This window comes from Pieris rapae, chromosome 15 (genome assembly GCF_905147795.1).
Source record: "Pieris rapae chromosome 15, ilPieRapa1.1, whole genome shotgun sequence".
Taxonomy (NCBI): Eukaryota; Metazoa; Arthropoda; class Insecta; order Lepidoptera; family Pieridae; genus Pieris; species Pieris rapae.
Genome location: NC_059523.1, coordinates 3611014 through 3628278, shown reverse-complemented (window position 1 = coordinate 3628278; position 17265 = coordinate 3611014). Strand labels below are relative to the sequence as shown.

At 31.7% G+C, this 17265-nt stretch overlaps 1 protein-coding gene across 3 annotated transcripts; it reads right to left on the bottom strand.

Annotated features, from left to right (window-relative positions):
- Positions 1-1604: 1604 nt before the first annotated feature.
- On the bottom strand, positions 1605-16955 carry LOC110994765 (zinc finger protein 83). 3 transcript variants are annotated; one of them, XM_022261621.2, is made up of 25 exons: positions 16834-16955; positions 16664-16694; positions 16236-16321; positions 15825-15964; positions 15429-15666; positions 14940-15129; positions 14568-14702; positions 13655-13738; positions 13000-13100; positions 12273-12345; positions 11898-12029; positions 11340-11433; positions 10296-10419; positions 9686-9803; positions 8834-8971; positions 8313-8451; positions 7446-7587; positions 7027-7167; positions 6369-6428; positions 6233-6295; positions 4799-4847; positions 4676-4720; positions 3830-3898; positions 3632-3708; positions 1605-3434 (listed from the first exon to the last, which is right to left on the bottom strand). In XM_022261621.2, the coding sequence occupies exons 3-25, from the start codon at positions 16311-16313 to the stop codon at positions 3348-3350; spliced, it is 2517 nt and encodes an 838-aa protein (XP_022117313.2). In that variant the 5' UTR covers positions 16314-16321; positions 16664-16694; positions 16834-16955; the 3' UTR covers positions 1605-3347. The 3 variants fall into 3 exon arrangements, with proteins under 3 accessions (XP_022117313.2, XP_022117304.2, XP_022117295.2); XM_022261612.2 differs by lacking the exon at positions 16664-16694; XM_022261603.2 differs by lacking the exon at positions 16834-16955 and having other exon boundaries at positions 16664-16827.
- Positions 16956-17265: the final 310 nt, after the last annotated feature.

The window sequence follows — 17265 nt, the reverse complement described above, 5'->3', positions numbered from 1 at the left end:
AGGTCATTCTGCTGCACTCTAAGTGAACCTCCTACGGCAAACTAGAAGTTACGCGCGGTCTAGTGTCTTCCTTCCCTTGGACGACAAGGCGTTCTTACTTTACTGACTTAATACTGAGAAAAACACATAACACAATCACCGCCAACTTCACCCTTGGATACCATGCCCTCGAACGTGTGCGGTCTGTAAGGGATCTTGGTGTCCTTTTTGACTCCAAATTAACCCTAGATAAGCACATAGGCTTAATTATTAATAAAGCCTACCGCATGTTAGGTTTCATAACACGAGTCACCAGACCCTTCAAAGACAAAACCACATAGATCCACCTTTATAAGACGCTCGTGGAATCCCAGTTGGAGTACGCCTGTCCAATCTGGAATCCGCATTACGCTATATATGTCGGACAACTGGAGGCTGTACAAAAGAAATTTTTACGCATTTCAAATTATCGGATGAATAGTGGTAGGGCTAATTACAAGGAACTTTTAAAAAAATATAAATTACCTTCTCTGAGTTCTAGGCGTAATCTGATAGATTGTGTCACTTTGAGAAAAATATGCGTAAATGAAATAAGTTGTTCAGATCTTCTTGAACTCATACCATTTAATGTTCCTGCCAGGTCTCTACGCTCACATAGAACTTAAATAAATAAATAAATAGACTGACATACATACATACAGACTGACTTACATACATACAGACTGACATACATACATACATACAGACTGACATACATACATACATACAGACTGACATACACACATACAGACTGACACACATACATACAGACTGACATACATATAGACTAGCATACACACATACATACTGACATACATACAGACTGACAATACATACATACAGACTGACATGACTGACTGAGGCTAACCTTAATGGTATGCTTTCCTTTTGATCACTTAGGGCCTGTTTCATAATGTATGGATAAAGTACCAAACAGCTATGCAACACATAAATTATTGGAAAGATAAAATATCCAAATAAGATACTTCGCGTTTCATGACTAATAGCGCTAGCTGACAGTCGTGAAACGCAAAAATACTGTTTATCGGACGTATAAAGTAATAAATAGCTTATTTAGAACTTATCCGGACATTGTAAAACAGACCCTTAGCATATTAGATAGTCAAGAGGTTAGCCATATATCTCCTACATGCTAAAACCCCATTCTCTTCCAGCATCACATTTCTAAAGCGAATATTTTCTGCCTTTCCATATCTCAAAAGGTCTACGTTTTAGCCGCATACAGAAATATCGGTCTGTCTAAAATAAAAATCTATTTTGTTTTTATTTTTTTAAGATAGATTACAGATACCGGCAAATATCTTGAACCTCCCAACCGGAACCGTCCCTGCCTGCGCCAAAGAGACTTTTAGGTATAACTAGGAAGGGGTGGCGGTAGAGTGACGTGTCGATCGCGTGATTGGTAAATCAGTTGACGTTTCTGTCCACGACCACACTGAGATACGATGCGCAAACTTTCCCCTACTCCCTTGTTTAATACTCAAGAAGTTTGCCGGTATCAGTACCATTTTATTTTGTATGACTGGGGAACCGAAATAGTAGCTAGTAGAACAAACAACAGCATATAAAGAAACATTTATTGATTTGATTTTCAGTATTTACACAACAAGTACATACATAGTAAGTATATTTACATAGTAAGTATATATACATATACATAGTAAGTATATTTACATTACAGGAATTCGACCTAGAAATTTCATTTCAATATGTTGGCTTAAACCATCTGAAACGTGAAGTTAAAATTCTCAAACCACGATGCCTCTATTCAGGCACCTGCTTTATAAAAATGTTTATAAAAGAGACACAGAAATATAACCGTCACAAGTAATTATGGAACATCACCGTGAAAGTAAAAATAGAACATTATTTTTTGTGCATTGTGAAATATGTTTAACACTAGGCGATGATAGACTATTTTTTTATGAAGTTTGACATATTGATTAGTGCATTTGACAAGATTGTGACTTATACGTTACATTATACGAATTAGAATAGGGGCCTAAGCGTCTATTGCTAATACCTGATATCACTGCTGCAGCACTGTATAATTAAAATCCTAGAATGTTCACAGCGCACCCTATAGGAACTGAATAATATCCGAAGAACTTGATTTTTAGTAGTTACACTACACAGTAAACCTCACTAAATACATAATTGACTAAGAATTTATATACATTACATCTAGTCTGTACATATTTTTCTACAATTTATGTCTACTGAAAATGAAATCATTTCCAAAGATATTATTACTTTCGTAAGGGCTTATGAAGAAATTGGCACAATCAATTTGAATAAACTTGTCTACACCTAGTCCTAGTATTCCGCAAGCCAAATTAGATTAGCCAAATTTGTTGACACAAACTCTAATTTTCATACAAATTTGGTTTTTGACCTTGTACATAGACTGTTATGGCTAAGCCTTGAGCAATATTTTGGTCTTACCAGATTACGAAAGCCTTCATCAATATGATGCAAAATTTAGATTTAGTTATCTTGCAATGAAACCGTAATTTTATAGTAATAGGCACAGATAAGGTACATGCCAGGAATACCGATTAATATGTTCGTTTGTTCTAAAACTCCAAAAAATGGACTTAAACGTTGATGACCGACTGTTTCCTGAATTTCAATTCTATGTATAATGCTTTTTCATAAAATGTTAAAACAGCAAGACTGATGCAGTCATAATGCTTCAGATCTTGTATCCTATTTGAAATTTATTTAACTTTTTAATCTGCAATTTAAATAAAAGTCCCATAAATTTGTATATACAATAATAATTAGACTATAAAATTGATGTGGTCATTAGGCATAAAATACACAGCAGTATTAATCATTACGTGTGATATTTCTCTTAAAAATTTGTAGTTTTTCTTCAATCATTTGATTCTTTTCTTATTGCGTTGACGTTCATTGGATATTAATTAATTAATTTGATTTAACAAATTCACAATAGTTGCAATAATTGCGGTTTTTTTTCTTTTCCGTCCCATTGATATCATAACAGAATCGCTCCCTTAGACGCGAGCGCAGTAATTCAAGTATTACGTCACGCAATTTTTGGAGATTCTCCCCCCCCCCCCCCATGTAACGTAACGTAACGTTATTCACCAATAGTAACGTTGCGTGACTCGTTGTACCTAAAAGTTCGTAATCCATATAATACTTGAACCCTCCCCCAACAATAATTTTCTTCTTTCTTCCGCTTTCTTTTCGTCAGTTCCTCAACTGACGTTTGATAAGTTTATCTCTCATTTAGACTTTTTAATAAAATATCCTTGATAACTTCGCTTGAACAATTGTATCTACTGACTGACCGCAACCCACCCGCATCCGCCATCGGCAAGTTGTATTTGAATTAAACGTAGCGTGTTATTACCGTCGCTTAGTAACTGAAAATAATAGAAAATAATATGTTATTTATATAAAACTTCACACATAATAGATTTTGATTTTTAACTATTTGAGGAATCATATCCAGATTTTTTCCTAATAGAAAAACTTATATATATAAATTTTTAAAATCAAATAAAAAAGCAGATTGAAAACAGTTTTAATGAAAATTAAATTTCCAAATTAAGTCACTCACATGAGCTTGTTCGAGTTGATCAGATGTGAGATTTTCTAAGACGGTACCGTCGATCTGTGCGGCTTGTTCTAGGTTCTCTGAAATTTAAAATTGATAAAACTTTGTTAATAATGCTCTATAGATATTTTATATTCTCTGTTTGAGGTATTACGTTTTTGCCAGCGTTTTGGAATATGGACCTTATTTGAAAGAACATACCTATAGAAATAAATGTACAATCTTCGTCCACAGTTTCACATTCTTGTATCTCGTCCATTGTTTTAGTTCCTGCAATTATAATATATTCACATGAGACAAAATATATACATTATACACGCATATCTAATATATAAAATTCTCGTTTCACAATGTTCGTTCCCATACTCCTCCGAAACGGCTCGACCGATTCTTATGAATATTTTTATGCATATTCCGTTAGTCTGAGAATCGGCTACCATCTATCTTTCAAACCCCTAAAACATGAGGGATGTCCACCACAATTTTGTTTTTATTTTATGAGAAAAAAATTGTTTTAATTTTTTTATGGTAAAAAAAAATACATACGACCGTTAATTTTTCTCTACCCTCCACAATCAATACTATTTTTTATTAGGAGGTTCATACAGAGAAAAATCACAAAAGCAAAAGGTTCCATGTTGGTACTAAAAAGATATTGTAAGCATTAAGGAGAAACGAAGTTCGCGGGTAGCCAGTAATATAAAATATAAAACAGTTAATAGATCCCAGAGAACCAAAAAGATATTATTGATTTATCGATACTAATATCATAGAGCTTGCTTGCGCTTATTCCGAACGAACAAATGATTTGGAATGAAAAATCTTAAACACAATGCCAATGCCAAATATTAACCAATAGGAGATTATTATTTGTGCAAAAAAAATTAGAAAAGGAAAAAAATATTCCTTTTTTGACAAGCAAATAATTATTGTTTGCCTATAAGCAATTTACAGACAAGCATAACATTCACGAAGAGATAATACAAATGACGTCATAGTAGTGATTTGTAAGCGCAAATATTTGTTTAAAATAGATTTTGAACATACCTGCAGCTAAGATATATTGGCTTGGAGTTGCGGTTTCCGACACCACTGAAACATTATAGTGTTCATTAACATTGTTTTAATAATCACTTTATAATTATATAAAGTAAGCAAACGATAACTTACCAACTTTATCCGCATCTCCGGCTAAAGCTTGTAAATCACTTTCGTACACCTGAAATTGGAAGATTTTTACGATGTAATAAAATGTCTTAGATTTTACGTTTATTAACTGAATTCAAGTTCTATTTAGGCTTATGTGATTAATTTAATTAATATAAATACAGTCAAAACCGTTTATGACGACATAGTTTAGAACAACATACCGGCTATATTGACCGAAATCAAAGGTGCCGGCTGAATTCTATTGTATTAGGTTCTTAAGAACAACGTCATGGGCTGTTACGACTATCGGTTTTTACGACTAAATATGAGTAGTTCCTTTTGATGTTATCTTAGCAGATTTTGACTGTATAACGTACTTAGGGTATAACGACGATTAAGGGACCACTGTAATGTAGTTCGGTTGTAAACCGAACATCGTTACAGGTAAAGGGAATGAGATACAGGCATACCTAAGTAAGTACAGGTATATCTAAGGGGCCGTTCATAAACTACGTTCGCATACAAGGGGGGGGGGGGGGTCTGGCTGACTGTGACAAGATGTGACAAGGGGGGAGGGGGGTATAGGGCAGCGTGACGTTCGCCGTTTATTATTTTTTGACATGAGCTGTTATGCATAATAGGAGATGAAAACGATGGTACGGAAGATGCAGAATGGTTAGATGACCATGAAGTGGACGGTAGTTTTGAAGATGCAGAAGAAGAAGATGGTGCAATACCGATTGTAGATATTTCGGCCCATTTAGAAAATCCTTGGACTTCTGAATAATAGAAATATTATTTATTATTTATATGTTCGTTTAACGAACTATCTATCTTTCATAATATGAAAGATATTTATTAATTTATTTAAATATTATTATAATAACTAAATGAATGTTTTTAATTTTCAGAATTTGTCTACTATCATTTAGAATTTATCATACTCAGCAGGGGGGGGGGTCTTAGTTTTTTGTGACGTAATATTTTAGGGGGGTCACAAAAAGTGTGACACAGCGTGACAATGGGGGAGGGGAGGGGTCAAAAAAAGCTGATTTCAGTGTGACGTATTTTATGAACGGCCCCTAAGTTGCTACCAGAAAATCATTTTAACTGAGCCTTAAATTTTACTCCGAAACGTACGTGTTCGTTAGGTAAGCGTGTACGTACACGTGAACGTTGTAAATATCTATAAACAAAAGATGTTCCCATTTGAGAACAAGCGGTCACAATATCTTATTTATTATTCTACAAGTGATACATGAAAAACAGTCACTCTAACTCGCCGCTACATAAAAACCCTATTTTGTACAAAATGTTTATTTAAATATAAGCGACGGATTTAACGCAACAATCAAGCCGTATAAATGAAATCAATTGCATGTCTGAAGAAGCACTTCATTAAAAAGGTGATGAACGCATGATTTATACATTGAAATTGAAATCTACGAAACTTACCGTCTCCAATATTTTACCATCTTTGCCGTCCCCGCTTATGATAACAGACTGAATTTTTGATTCCTGAAAAAATATTATTAATAAACATTTTGTTATATATAGTATATGTATTTTTAAAAAAGCTAATTAAAATTACCTCGTCTTCGATCTGTGTGACTCTCGGTTGGTTCACAACTATAGACTCCGATAGATGACCCTGAAATCAACATTTACCATTATTTATATATTTAATATTTATCAACATATGAAAGAAATATTGCATAATATGTTGAAACGAATATTGTAAATATAACATTTTATATATTTTGTATTAGGATAGGATACGAGCCAATAGGACGCCCAGTTCAAGTATTACGTAAGCATTATATCGACGGGGTCTTTTATTTTTGGTCCATATTTAGTTCATCTAAATATGGAATTTAGAAGAACTAAATATGGAATTATATTCATTTATAAGTAGAAGGATATTCTCATCACTTATAATCTTTTTACATTTTTACTAAAAGAACGTTAGGAGTTTTATAATATTAACATAACATTTTAGTCATGAAACATAGTGTAGAAATATAGAAATTAAATTCAAGAGTATTCTCAAAAGGCCGGCAACGCACTTGCAAGCCTTCTGGCATTGAGTGGCCGTTTGCCTTCGTTTCTACTTACAACAAAAAATTTAAGTTTCACACAAAAGTTTCTTTGTAGGATAAAATTTTACGAAACAAGTATCTCTCTTAACGTCAAAGAACCCCATTAAAAACCCCGACCCATGCGAGAATGGTTTAACTACTTTGACTCACCGTAATATTCATATGTTGGTAAAGCTGATTTTTCCTCATATACCCGGCACCGCATAGGACACATTCGTACGGTTTACGATCACTATGTGTGAACCGGTGTACGTTTCTGTTGTCGCGGGAATTGAACCCCTTACCGCACACCTGTAAAAATTACATTTGTATTTAACAAAGAAATATTTAAGCAATTTTTGGAATAGGCACAAATATAATGGTCAGACATTGCAAACGCAAATATTTATTTTTATTAACTGAAATTTGGCTGCGCACTTTAAATTTATCTACATAAATAAAAATCGCAAAATATATCGCTTAGCGCCAAATTCGAAGATAGCTGGATCAATTCGAGTATTTTTTATTTATTCCTAGAACTCTTTAGGCTTTAAAAAACCTTTAAAATTGGGAAAATATATTTTACGTACCTCGCAAACAAAAGGTTTTTCTCCGGTATGAATACGCATATGCTTCTTGTGATGTTCGGGATATATAAAGGTAGCATCACACACGTTGCACTGCAACGGACGCTCGCCCGTGTGAGTGGACTTTATGTGGTATTCTAATAACCTAAAATTGAATTTGTTTAAAGCACAGTTAAAGCTCAAAAAAATGATATTTTTTTACGGAACGTCACGAAGATATGCAGCGTTTTTGTTGAAAGAGAGAGCGATTGAGAGAGAGTGAGAAAGGGAGATCGCGAAAATACACGCTATTGGTTGATGTTTTACTTTAGTAGTTACATATTACAAGTTAAGATGACAATTCTGTCGCATTATTATTATTAGAATGTCGTCCAATAAACGCAAATTTTATTTATAGATATTATCATTAACACGTATACAGTATGAAAACAGTGTGAATATAGATATAAAAATACATGGAGTGATCATATACTCTATATCATCTATTGGGGCTTGTAGCTTAGTAATAATTAATTTACAAAGTTTAATTTCTGACATTTGTACTTTGTACGCACTTTTTATTATAGGAATAAGACTACAGGTTATATTTTTAGTACATTTTCTTATAAGGGTTAGTCTCTGGTATATTTTTTCACATTTTGCTGTCATATTCTGCCATTCTGCTATATTATAAATTATGTACTTGATCTCTGTACTGCTAACTAGTTACGAGTCGTCTTTTAATCAATTAAGAAAAATTGTTAAGATTAAAAAAATCTCTGTCCCTCTATAAAAAAATTGTCTCGGGTAAAACATTTATATAAAATTAATTAATCTAATCTGTTGAACAAAAAAATAGATGGCGCTAAGCACAAATTTAACATAACATACCGCCGTCGTTTAAATCGCTTGGGGCAATGTGGACATTCGTGTCGCTTGTCTTGAAGATGGGTCGCCCTTCTATGCGAGTGTAGGTTCGATCTCTGGGAGAAACGAGCACCACACGTTTCGCATTCAAATGGTCTCTCACCTGTAAACGCAGAAAATATGTATAATTTGTGTGCATTACGGTTAGGTAAATTAAATGTTTACGGTAATCTACCCCAATTTGTTTTTCAGACGAAATTTTTTGTTTTTATTTTTTTTTTATGATACAGGATACAAAAAAAACATAAGACCCTTAATTTTTACCCCTCTAAGACCAATCACAATTTTTTATTTGTTAATTAAAAACTAATGACGAACTCTGAGGTTTTTATTTAAAAAAAAACACAGTACAACTTAAAAATATTTTAGCTTATTTAAATTTTGTTTATTACTTATAATTTTAGATTTTCGGTTGAAAATATTTAAAAAGTATTGCATAATAAAGAGGGGAAAAGGTAACAGATATTAATATTTTACGTACTTACCCGTATGTATCCTCATATGATCCTTAACTTCAGCGCGACGGGCAAAACCTTTGTCGCAGACTGTACACACGAACGGCTTCACTCCGGTGTGTATCACGCCGTGTACTTCGAGGTTATGTTGGGACCCGAATGCTTTACCTGAACGTTTCATAAAACATTATTTAGCTAAGTAATGCTTACTTACTATTTAATCTAAATTTTAGACGAAGCTGGAAAAATGATGGCCAGGATCTCAGTTTATCCACATTTAAATGTCAAACTTCGCGGAGTATAATTTCTTCTATCCAGACTTTAAATGCGTCCGGTTCGTATTAATTGTGCCCGTTAGGAATAAGTTTATTAAATAATGTTTGTCATATGCCCACTACCACTACCATTTTGGGAACAAATTATACTTTTGGGACAGGAATAAATAATGCAATATCAATGGAAATATAATGTCTTATGGATAAGAATTTGTCGATAGTTTCTATTTTTCTATTGTAACTATAAACACAATAATTGAAACACGATCACGATATGACGCGCATTAAGCAGACTTTATTTCTTATATTGATTTTATCGCCCCCCCCCCCCTTTTGTTAGCAAAAGTAAGCAAAGCTCATAAACGAATTTATTTTTTGTAGGAATCCTTGAAAATGCATTTCCTTTTTGAAGCACAGACAATGTGTCGGTAATATATGTAAAAATAAAATAACTGCAGTTGACTTAATCACGAAATAAAAAAATTTATGACCCCCCATTTATACAATAGTTAACTAACGCCAGATAACATAACATTAACAATGACATAACATTTTATCGCAATAATTAATTTATCAAGACAACCAAATAAGTAAAAAAAAAACTCACCACAACATTTACAAACGAAGTCCTTAGTACCGGAATGTATCTTTTCATGATGTTGTAGATTGTGGGGCGTCAAAAATGCTTTCCCGCATTGATTGCATATGTATGGACGCGGGCGGTCCTGCCAAAGTGTATTTAAATAGTATATAATAAAGGTTTTTACAATATCTTTGAACGGAAGTACTTGTAAAATGTATATATATATATATATATATCGCAGCCAACTAGATTAATTAATCGTTCAATTAACAGCCACAATTATTTTAACAATTATTAAAATAGCCGCTAGTAAAATTACGTTTTTTGTTAAACGGCTAGGCTGTTAATTTAATAAGCTAGTTGACTGCGACATATACATATATTATATACATCCTGGTCATATATAAGCCACGGAGATAAACAAGATTTAATCCAATATGTATTTAAATTAATAACCTATTTTAGGTCGTTTGAGGACTGTACGCCATCTTCGTGGGGGGATTTTACTAATTTTTTTAGTGTTAACTGTGACAAAATTACACATATATAGTTATACTATGTTTCGAATTATCCTACGAGTAGATATTGTATAAAAGAGAAGAAATTATATAATTATAAATATACAATTACTTACAGTATGCGTTTTCATATGCGCTTGTCGCGTATACCGCGATGCAAAGGAACGATCGCATATGTCGCACGTATACGGACGCTCGCCAGTGTGAGAGTTCATGTGACCGGATAGGACGAGACGAGAGCTGAAATGTGGATTAAAGAACATCGATAAGAGCAGGCACCGCAACAAATTAATTATAAAAATATATACACATACTAACAGAGTAACCACTGAGTGGTATATATGTCGCAGTAAAATAGTTGATTCTGTAGAAAGTTAAAATACGTTTATTTGGAACATAAGATCTTCTAGGTATCACTTATTCCACGTCAATCAATTCAAACTTGTAGGCATCCCTACTCATCGGCAAAGACAGAGGGTGTAGGCCGAGAGAAAAAGCCGGCGTAAAAAACTCTCGGTACTCTTTTAAAAAAGCAAATCATCAAACAATATTTAAAACAAATATATCAAATTAATTAGAGGCAGCCTGCCCAGCACTAGTCCCAGGCCCTTTTATCAACTAGATAATCAATAACTTTATAGTAAGCCTTTTTACAAAGCTTTTCTTTAATACATTTCTTAAATTTATTAAAAGGCAGAGATAAAAGTTAAAGCTTGATTGATATTCAATTCTCTAAAGTTCCGTCAGATAAGTAACTGAACGTTTGCCATAAGAAAGACTAAAAGTAATCAAGTAATAAACGTTTTCGACGCTGCTTTATTTAAACCTAAATGCTAGCGACTTGATTGAATGTCGATCTTTAATTTACTGTCTAGAGATGCAATTCATTTTACTGCGACATACATAAGCTTGGAACATAATATAGTAGTAGATAAGGATATACATGGTAGATTTTTCTTTTTTTCTTACTAAAAAACTTTTTAAGTCAACTTTCCAGAAGCACTCTGTTGCTCTTTATTTTTTTATCATCAAACTTTACAAACTTCGCCAAACGGTTGATCTCACATTAAATACGATTAAACAACCATTTTGTTTAAACAACTACCGCCATTTTATGAAATTGTTTGGTTGGATACAAATAAATCTATTTTAAGAATTACCTAAATTTCTTCTTACAAATACCACATTCATGAAGTTTGCTAAGTTTCTCCGCAGTTTCTGGGCTTATCACACTATTCGAGTTTGCGTGCTGTTCTGAAAGTCAATAAAAATTATATATTAAATTCGAAAATATTTGAAAACTATAAACTAGTAACTCGCCTCCGCGAACTATGTTTCGCCTTAATATGATTTTTGGCTTCGCCTTCCTTATCAGTAGCTACACCACAGGAAAGTTTTTCAATTATTATTATTTATTCCAACTTTTCTCCCCATAGAAATCTTCATCATACTTCAAGCAATGTATAAGTGAAAGATATTCGATTAGATCCAGCCATTTTTGGGTTTTAACCTTAGCAACAGTTTTTGCGATTCGTTTTTATTTATAAAAAAATATTGATATCAAATCATACACTTTTTAATGTTTTACTTTGAATAGTTATCAATTAACACCATGATTTTTATACCAAAACATTGGGCTGTTTTAAACTAACATAAATTATTGATAATCCTGCATTATATAGGCATTGATACTAAAAATAATATTCTATATATCACACCTATATGAGCGCTAAAATCCACCCTTTTCCGTATAATAGCGCCACAATTACATAAGTACAAACGAGCCGAATGTACAGTCTTTAAATGGAGCATCATCCATTCAGCATCACCCTTCACTGGATCCGCATTCACTGAAAAAAAATTCATTTTATGTGTCGGGTTCTCACAGCATGGTTTTGCGTCCTATGATCCGTTATGGAACATTCGTCCCAACAATTGTATATCATATAACACATATATGAAAACACATTGTGTGTATTCTATAAAATTAGCGTTCAAAATATATTAATAATATATTCATATAATTTCGTTCAAAATATATTAATATAATAATATATTCAAGCATCTGTCGTAAAATATTTAACATTACTAACCATTTTTATTTATCCTCTCACAAAATAGACATTTGAATTTATCTCCATCCACTTCCACCATATTTTCGTCCAACTGAAAAGTAAACTCTGTATGGTCAAGAAATTGTGCATATCTAACGTTTCAAAAACTTGTCGTTATATGGAAAGAAGAAAAATCTGTATTAGATAAAAAAATATTCCTATCTTGCGATATAGAGGCATCTTTGTGATGAACAGTCCGTATGATGCATTATTGATGATGATGATTGATGAAGTCTTGCTCTTTCGACAAAAGCTCAGCTCCACATTTTAACTTTACTAATTTCAGCAACATAAGAAGTACTTTTTATTATTGAATTGTCGTTATTGAGGATGCGTGGCGTGCGTTATATAGAGTGTATCATTATACAAGGATAACTAACCAAAGCCGAGACTTCGACGCTTTATCAATAAATCGAGATATGTTAAGTGGAGTCTGCATACATATATAACCTATTTTCCATGAAATCCCGCGAGTAAAAGAACTATATAATCCAATCTCTTTGCCTTTTGCTTTATCTTTTTTCAGAATCAATAATAATAGTAAGACTTAATATTTATAAAATATTAATATTTTTAACTAGCTTATCCCTTTGATTCCTTTTGATATGTTTATTAATTTCTTCTCGCGTGGAGTTTTCCTACCTTTTACTTGAAACGGGCATAAAGTTATAACTATTACCATAAAATAAAATAAATCCAATCTCACCCTTAAAATATCTTCCGTCGATTGGCTCACGTCATTGATCTTACTTTCCACTGACTTCACTTCGTACATCTCACCGCTTCCGACCTTTATAAATGTTCCACCTAAAATGCAATTAAAAAAAAAATATGACGAAAAATAGTATCTTCAACATTATTTTAATGCAGAGAAAAATTATGTGAGGGGAGAAGAATGCACTTGCGAGCCTTCTGATCATGAGTGTCCATGGGCGCGGTATTACTTAACGTGAGAAGAGCCTACGTTTGCTTCCTATTACATAAAGAAACTATCATCTATAAATATAAATTTAATAGCGTTTATCCGAGCTGATAAAGAGCTAAAAAGCCTTGTACATTGTGCTTCTCGAGTAAACGTAAATCGTAACTCTAAGGATCTTAAAAAAATATAACTCGATTATAGTATTGTCTTTTATTAACATAACTTTTACACATTTAAAGAATAACACTTTTTTACGGATTATAGTTATGTATTATTGTATTTAAACTTATAATTATTTGGACATAATTTTAAATTTAAACCTATATAAATCGATTGTAATGTCTCTCCTTACCACTAACTTGGTGTATCCTACCATCCCCAAGACAAAGTTTTTATTGTCACCCCCACACTTCTAAAAATTTGAAAAAGTTATGTCTACCTTGTTCATTTGTTGCAGCTATTATAGCTTTGGCTGTTTCTTCATCACCCGAAACTTGCAACTCGATATGATCAGAGTTTGAATCTGAAAAAACATATTATATGGTCATTTTCAAATGTTCCTTTTTGAATTGGATTTTTATTATTTGGTTGCTCGTAACTTGAGAGATTAATGTATAATTCAGATCAGGTTATAAATATAACAATCTAATATATGTATATATATGTCGCAGAATCAACGCGATTAATAATTTTTATTATTACTTAAAATTTAAAACGCGCCGATCGGAAAGCAACTCAAGTACACCCCGACCGATTCTACGCACTACTGACAAATTGACACACACATTGAATTTACAACCTATAAGATGTCTATGATATTTATTTATTTTATTTTTATTTATTCACACTTCGTTGCTAGAAAGAAACGCAAATAACACAATATATATAAATTACAAGGGATGCAATGGGCGGCCTTATCGCTAAAAAGCGATCTCTTCCAGGCAACCCTAGTAAGAAAAGAAAACAATAAATAAAAAAAATGATGAGTGCAAGAAGTGCATAACCAGAAGTTATATTAAAAACAAAATATATTTCAAAATATATTATTAAAATATTCCGTATTGAAGAAACTAGACTCTCATTCAAATTAATGTAATGATTAATAAATATGTAATATACATATTTAAGCATAGAAAAAAAAAGCTGTTTTCATAAAAATTAACAATTAATCACAACACGTCAAAACATTGTTAAGAATAACATACCGGTTATATTGACCAAAATCAAAGGTCCCGGCTGAATTCTATTGTTTTAGGATTTTAATAACAAAGTAATCGGCTGTTATCACCAAATATGAGTAGTCCCTTCCAAGTCATTATAACATATTTTGATAGTATTTACAAAAATATTACCCTGCCCATCATCATGATGATGATCTAGGACATCTCCGTCAGGCATTACCAGTGCCAATTCAGTATTGCCATATAAAAACTTCTGATGGGACACAACACTGATAATACCATTCTCGGTTTCCATTATTACTGCATCTGTAAGAATAAAATTGGGTTTATTTTATTTATTATAAAAATGAAATAAATTATTGAAGGCAATTATTATAGAGATAAATAATAGTTTAGTAAACTACCTTAGTAACGGCTGGCAAAAGGAAAAAAAAAATGTTTATGGAACATATAATATTAATTCATGATTAATTTCAACAATTGATTTTAGCTGTGCTTCAATGATTTAACGATCTGTCCATACACATACAGATATTTGTTTACCTTCATCAATCTCCATAGGGCGATCATCATTATTGTCTTCATCCTTTTCTTTCACAACAACAAAATCATCACAACTCAGTTGTTTTTTATTTAAAAATGTTGTTAACTGATTAGGTAGAAGAAGTGGTACTTTATAAGCCATATTTTGTGTTGTTTTATTTTGCACTTGTACTTCAGTTGTTAATTTTTCCTGAAAAACAAATAGTATTAACAGATATGTATTATGTTTATATGAGTTAATTTTATTGATTTTAACCTATTACAAGACTGAATTTGTCAGTGGAGATCTTTAAATAAACCTATTTTAATGTTATAAAAAAAATAGGTCTATAGCACAGATCTTTCCAAATGTGTTTCTATATTTGGGGTTTAAAACTATATCTTCTTAACATTAAAATTACTTATTTTTTGGTAATGTTTGTATAATAATTTTCTGAAATCTTATCATGAAAAAGCCATAGGAATATGGAATAAATATGAAGCACATACTGTTTTAACCGGACTTGTGTTAGTTAAATATTTGCTCAATTTCAAATTAAAACCAGGAGGAAGAGGTTTTAATTTGGAAGCAGGAACCACTAAGGGAACTTTTTTCTTCAAATCCCTTTCTAATGTTTCTTTTTTTACTGTATCACTTTGTATCTCTTGTTTTATTTCTTCATCTATCAATCGAATGTCTTCTGATCGATTTATATTGTTTGCAGTTTCAGCTTTCATTTCATTGAGTCTAAAAATATATTGAATTGTTAATTTTTATATTTCATTAATTATCTTACTATTCCTGATTATTTATTAGCATTCGTAAACCTCCTCCAAAATTTAAATGTACAATTATATACAATTTATTAATAACTAATTGGTTTATTTAATTTATAGGGTGCTTACCTAGCCAGTAGGTAATCATATTCCAAGATTTTCTTATAACATTTTGCACACAAATTATTTTGTTCTTTGCATTTTTCTCGCACTTCAATTCCTGATATATCAAATAATAGTTCTGACACCTTTTTGTCTGATATTGGAGTCTGTAAAATTATTAGTATATTGTAGAATTTTAAAAATAACTGAAGAGTTAAAAATAAATAGTTTTATCTGAGTTCTGTCATAGGATATTATACATTTTCATTTCACCAGTACTTTTGAGAGATTAGCTCAATTACCAAATTTTATAATAGAAATACAATATGTAAGATTACATATACATATTAGAAAATTACAATATGTATGTACATTTTTCTTGTATATTGCAGATATGTAAATTACACTAGCAGCAAATCTATTTCTATAGTTTATTACCTTTGTGTCAAATATGTTAACTTTCGTTTTCTCGACACCTCCATCTTGCTTGTTGCATATATAGCAGTTTTTGGCCATTGGTACTCCTAGAAGAATGTCTTGTTAGAAGTATAAGAAGAATGGTATGTCCCTGATATCCATCTAAATTTGAAAGCATACTAAACCAAGGCATTTTTAAATTAGAAAAGCATAAAAATTTTAATTATTTCTTCATATCATCTGAATTATTTAAAAAAATAATTGGCATATTGGAAAAGTTTGCAAACCATTGGAAAAAGGTAAAACCTGCTTTGTATATAATATTATTAAAAATGTTTAACACACAATGCAGTTAACTATTAAGATATACAATTTACAACAACAATTAACCATTATGTAATACACACTAATTTAATATAAATAAAACGAAGGAAAGACAAAAAATTTACCTCTCAGATAACATTGTGATCTTATACTTCGCTAGAAGGCACAAAATCAGAAATAAATGCGGTTTACATTTAAATTTACTTAGTTTAATTGAACTCTTAAATGGTTAGTTGAAATTTAATTTATTTAAATTATCACTGAAAGTTTAAAATTGCACATAGTATGGAAGTACCTGCTACCAGCCTTTTGATTTCAATTTAGTTTCTGAAGGTTTTCCGTTTTCACAAAATCAGGAACATGCATATGTTGTCAGCCATGATTTTACAAAGCAGCCATCATTACGGAAGTCGCCATTTTTGTACTTTCTGATTACTGACAATTGACAAAACGTCAGATTTTTTTTAAATTTATTTATTAGCCGGATACAAAGTCCATTGGCACAAAAAAAGACGTCAGAAATCAAACAGTGGGTAACTATTTGTATTTATTGCATAGGTTAAATATTCTTCGCATTCATTGCTTACTTATTATTTAATAGTTAGATATCTTTTAATATATTCAAGAAAATAAACGATATCAAGGGCCTTACTTTTAACTAAAGCTCCTTGATACTACCTCCTTAATAGTGCAATATTTTAAAATAAATTATATAAAAAATAAAGTA

Bases quoted from the DNA above. Each gene is read 5' to 3' on its own strand.
- LOC110994765 (XM_022261621.2), bottom strand. From the start codon at position 16,313: ATGGCCAAAAACTGCTATATATGCAACAAGCAAGATGGAGGTGTCGAG. The intron at 10,420-11,339 runs GTAATTCTTAAA...TCCACATTTCAG, and splicing joins ATTTGTAAGAAGAAATTTAG to CTCTCGTCTCGTCCTATCCG. The intron at 7,168-7,445 runs GTACGTAAAATA...TAATTTTTACAG, and splicing joins AAAAACCTTTTGTTTGCGAG to GTGTGCGGTAAGGGGTTCAA.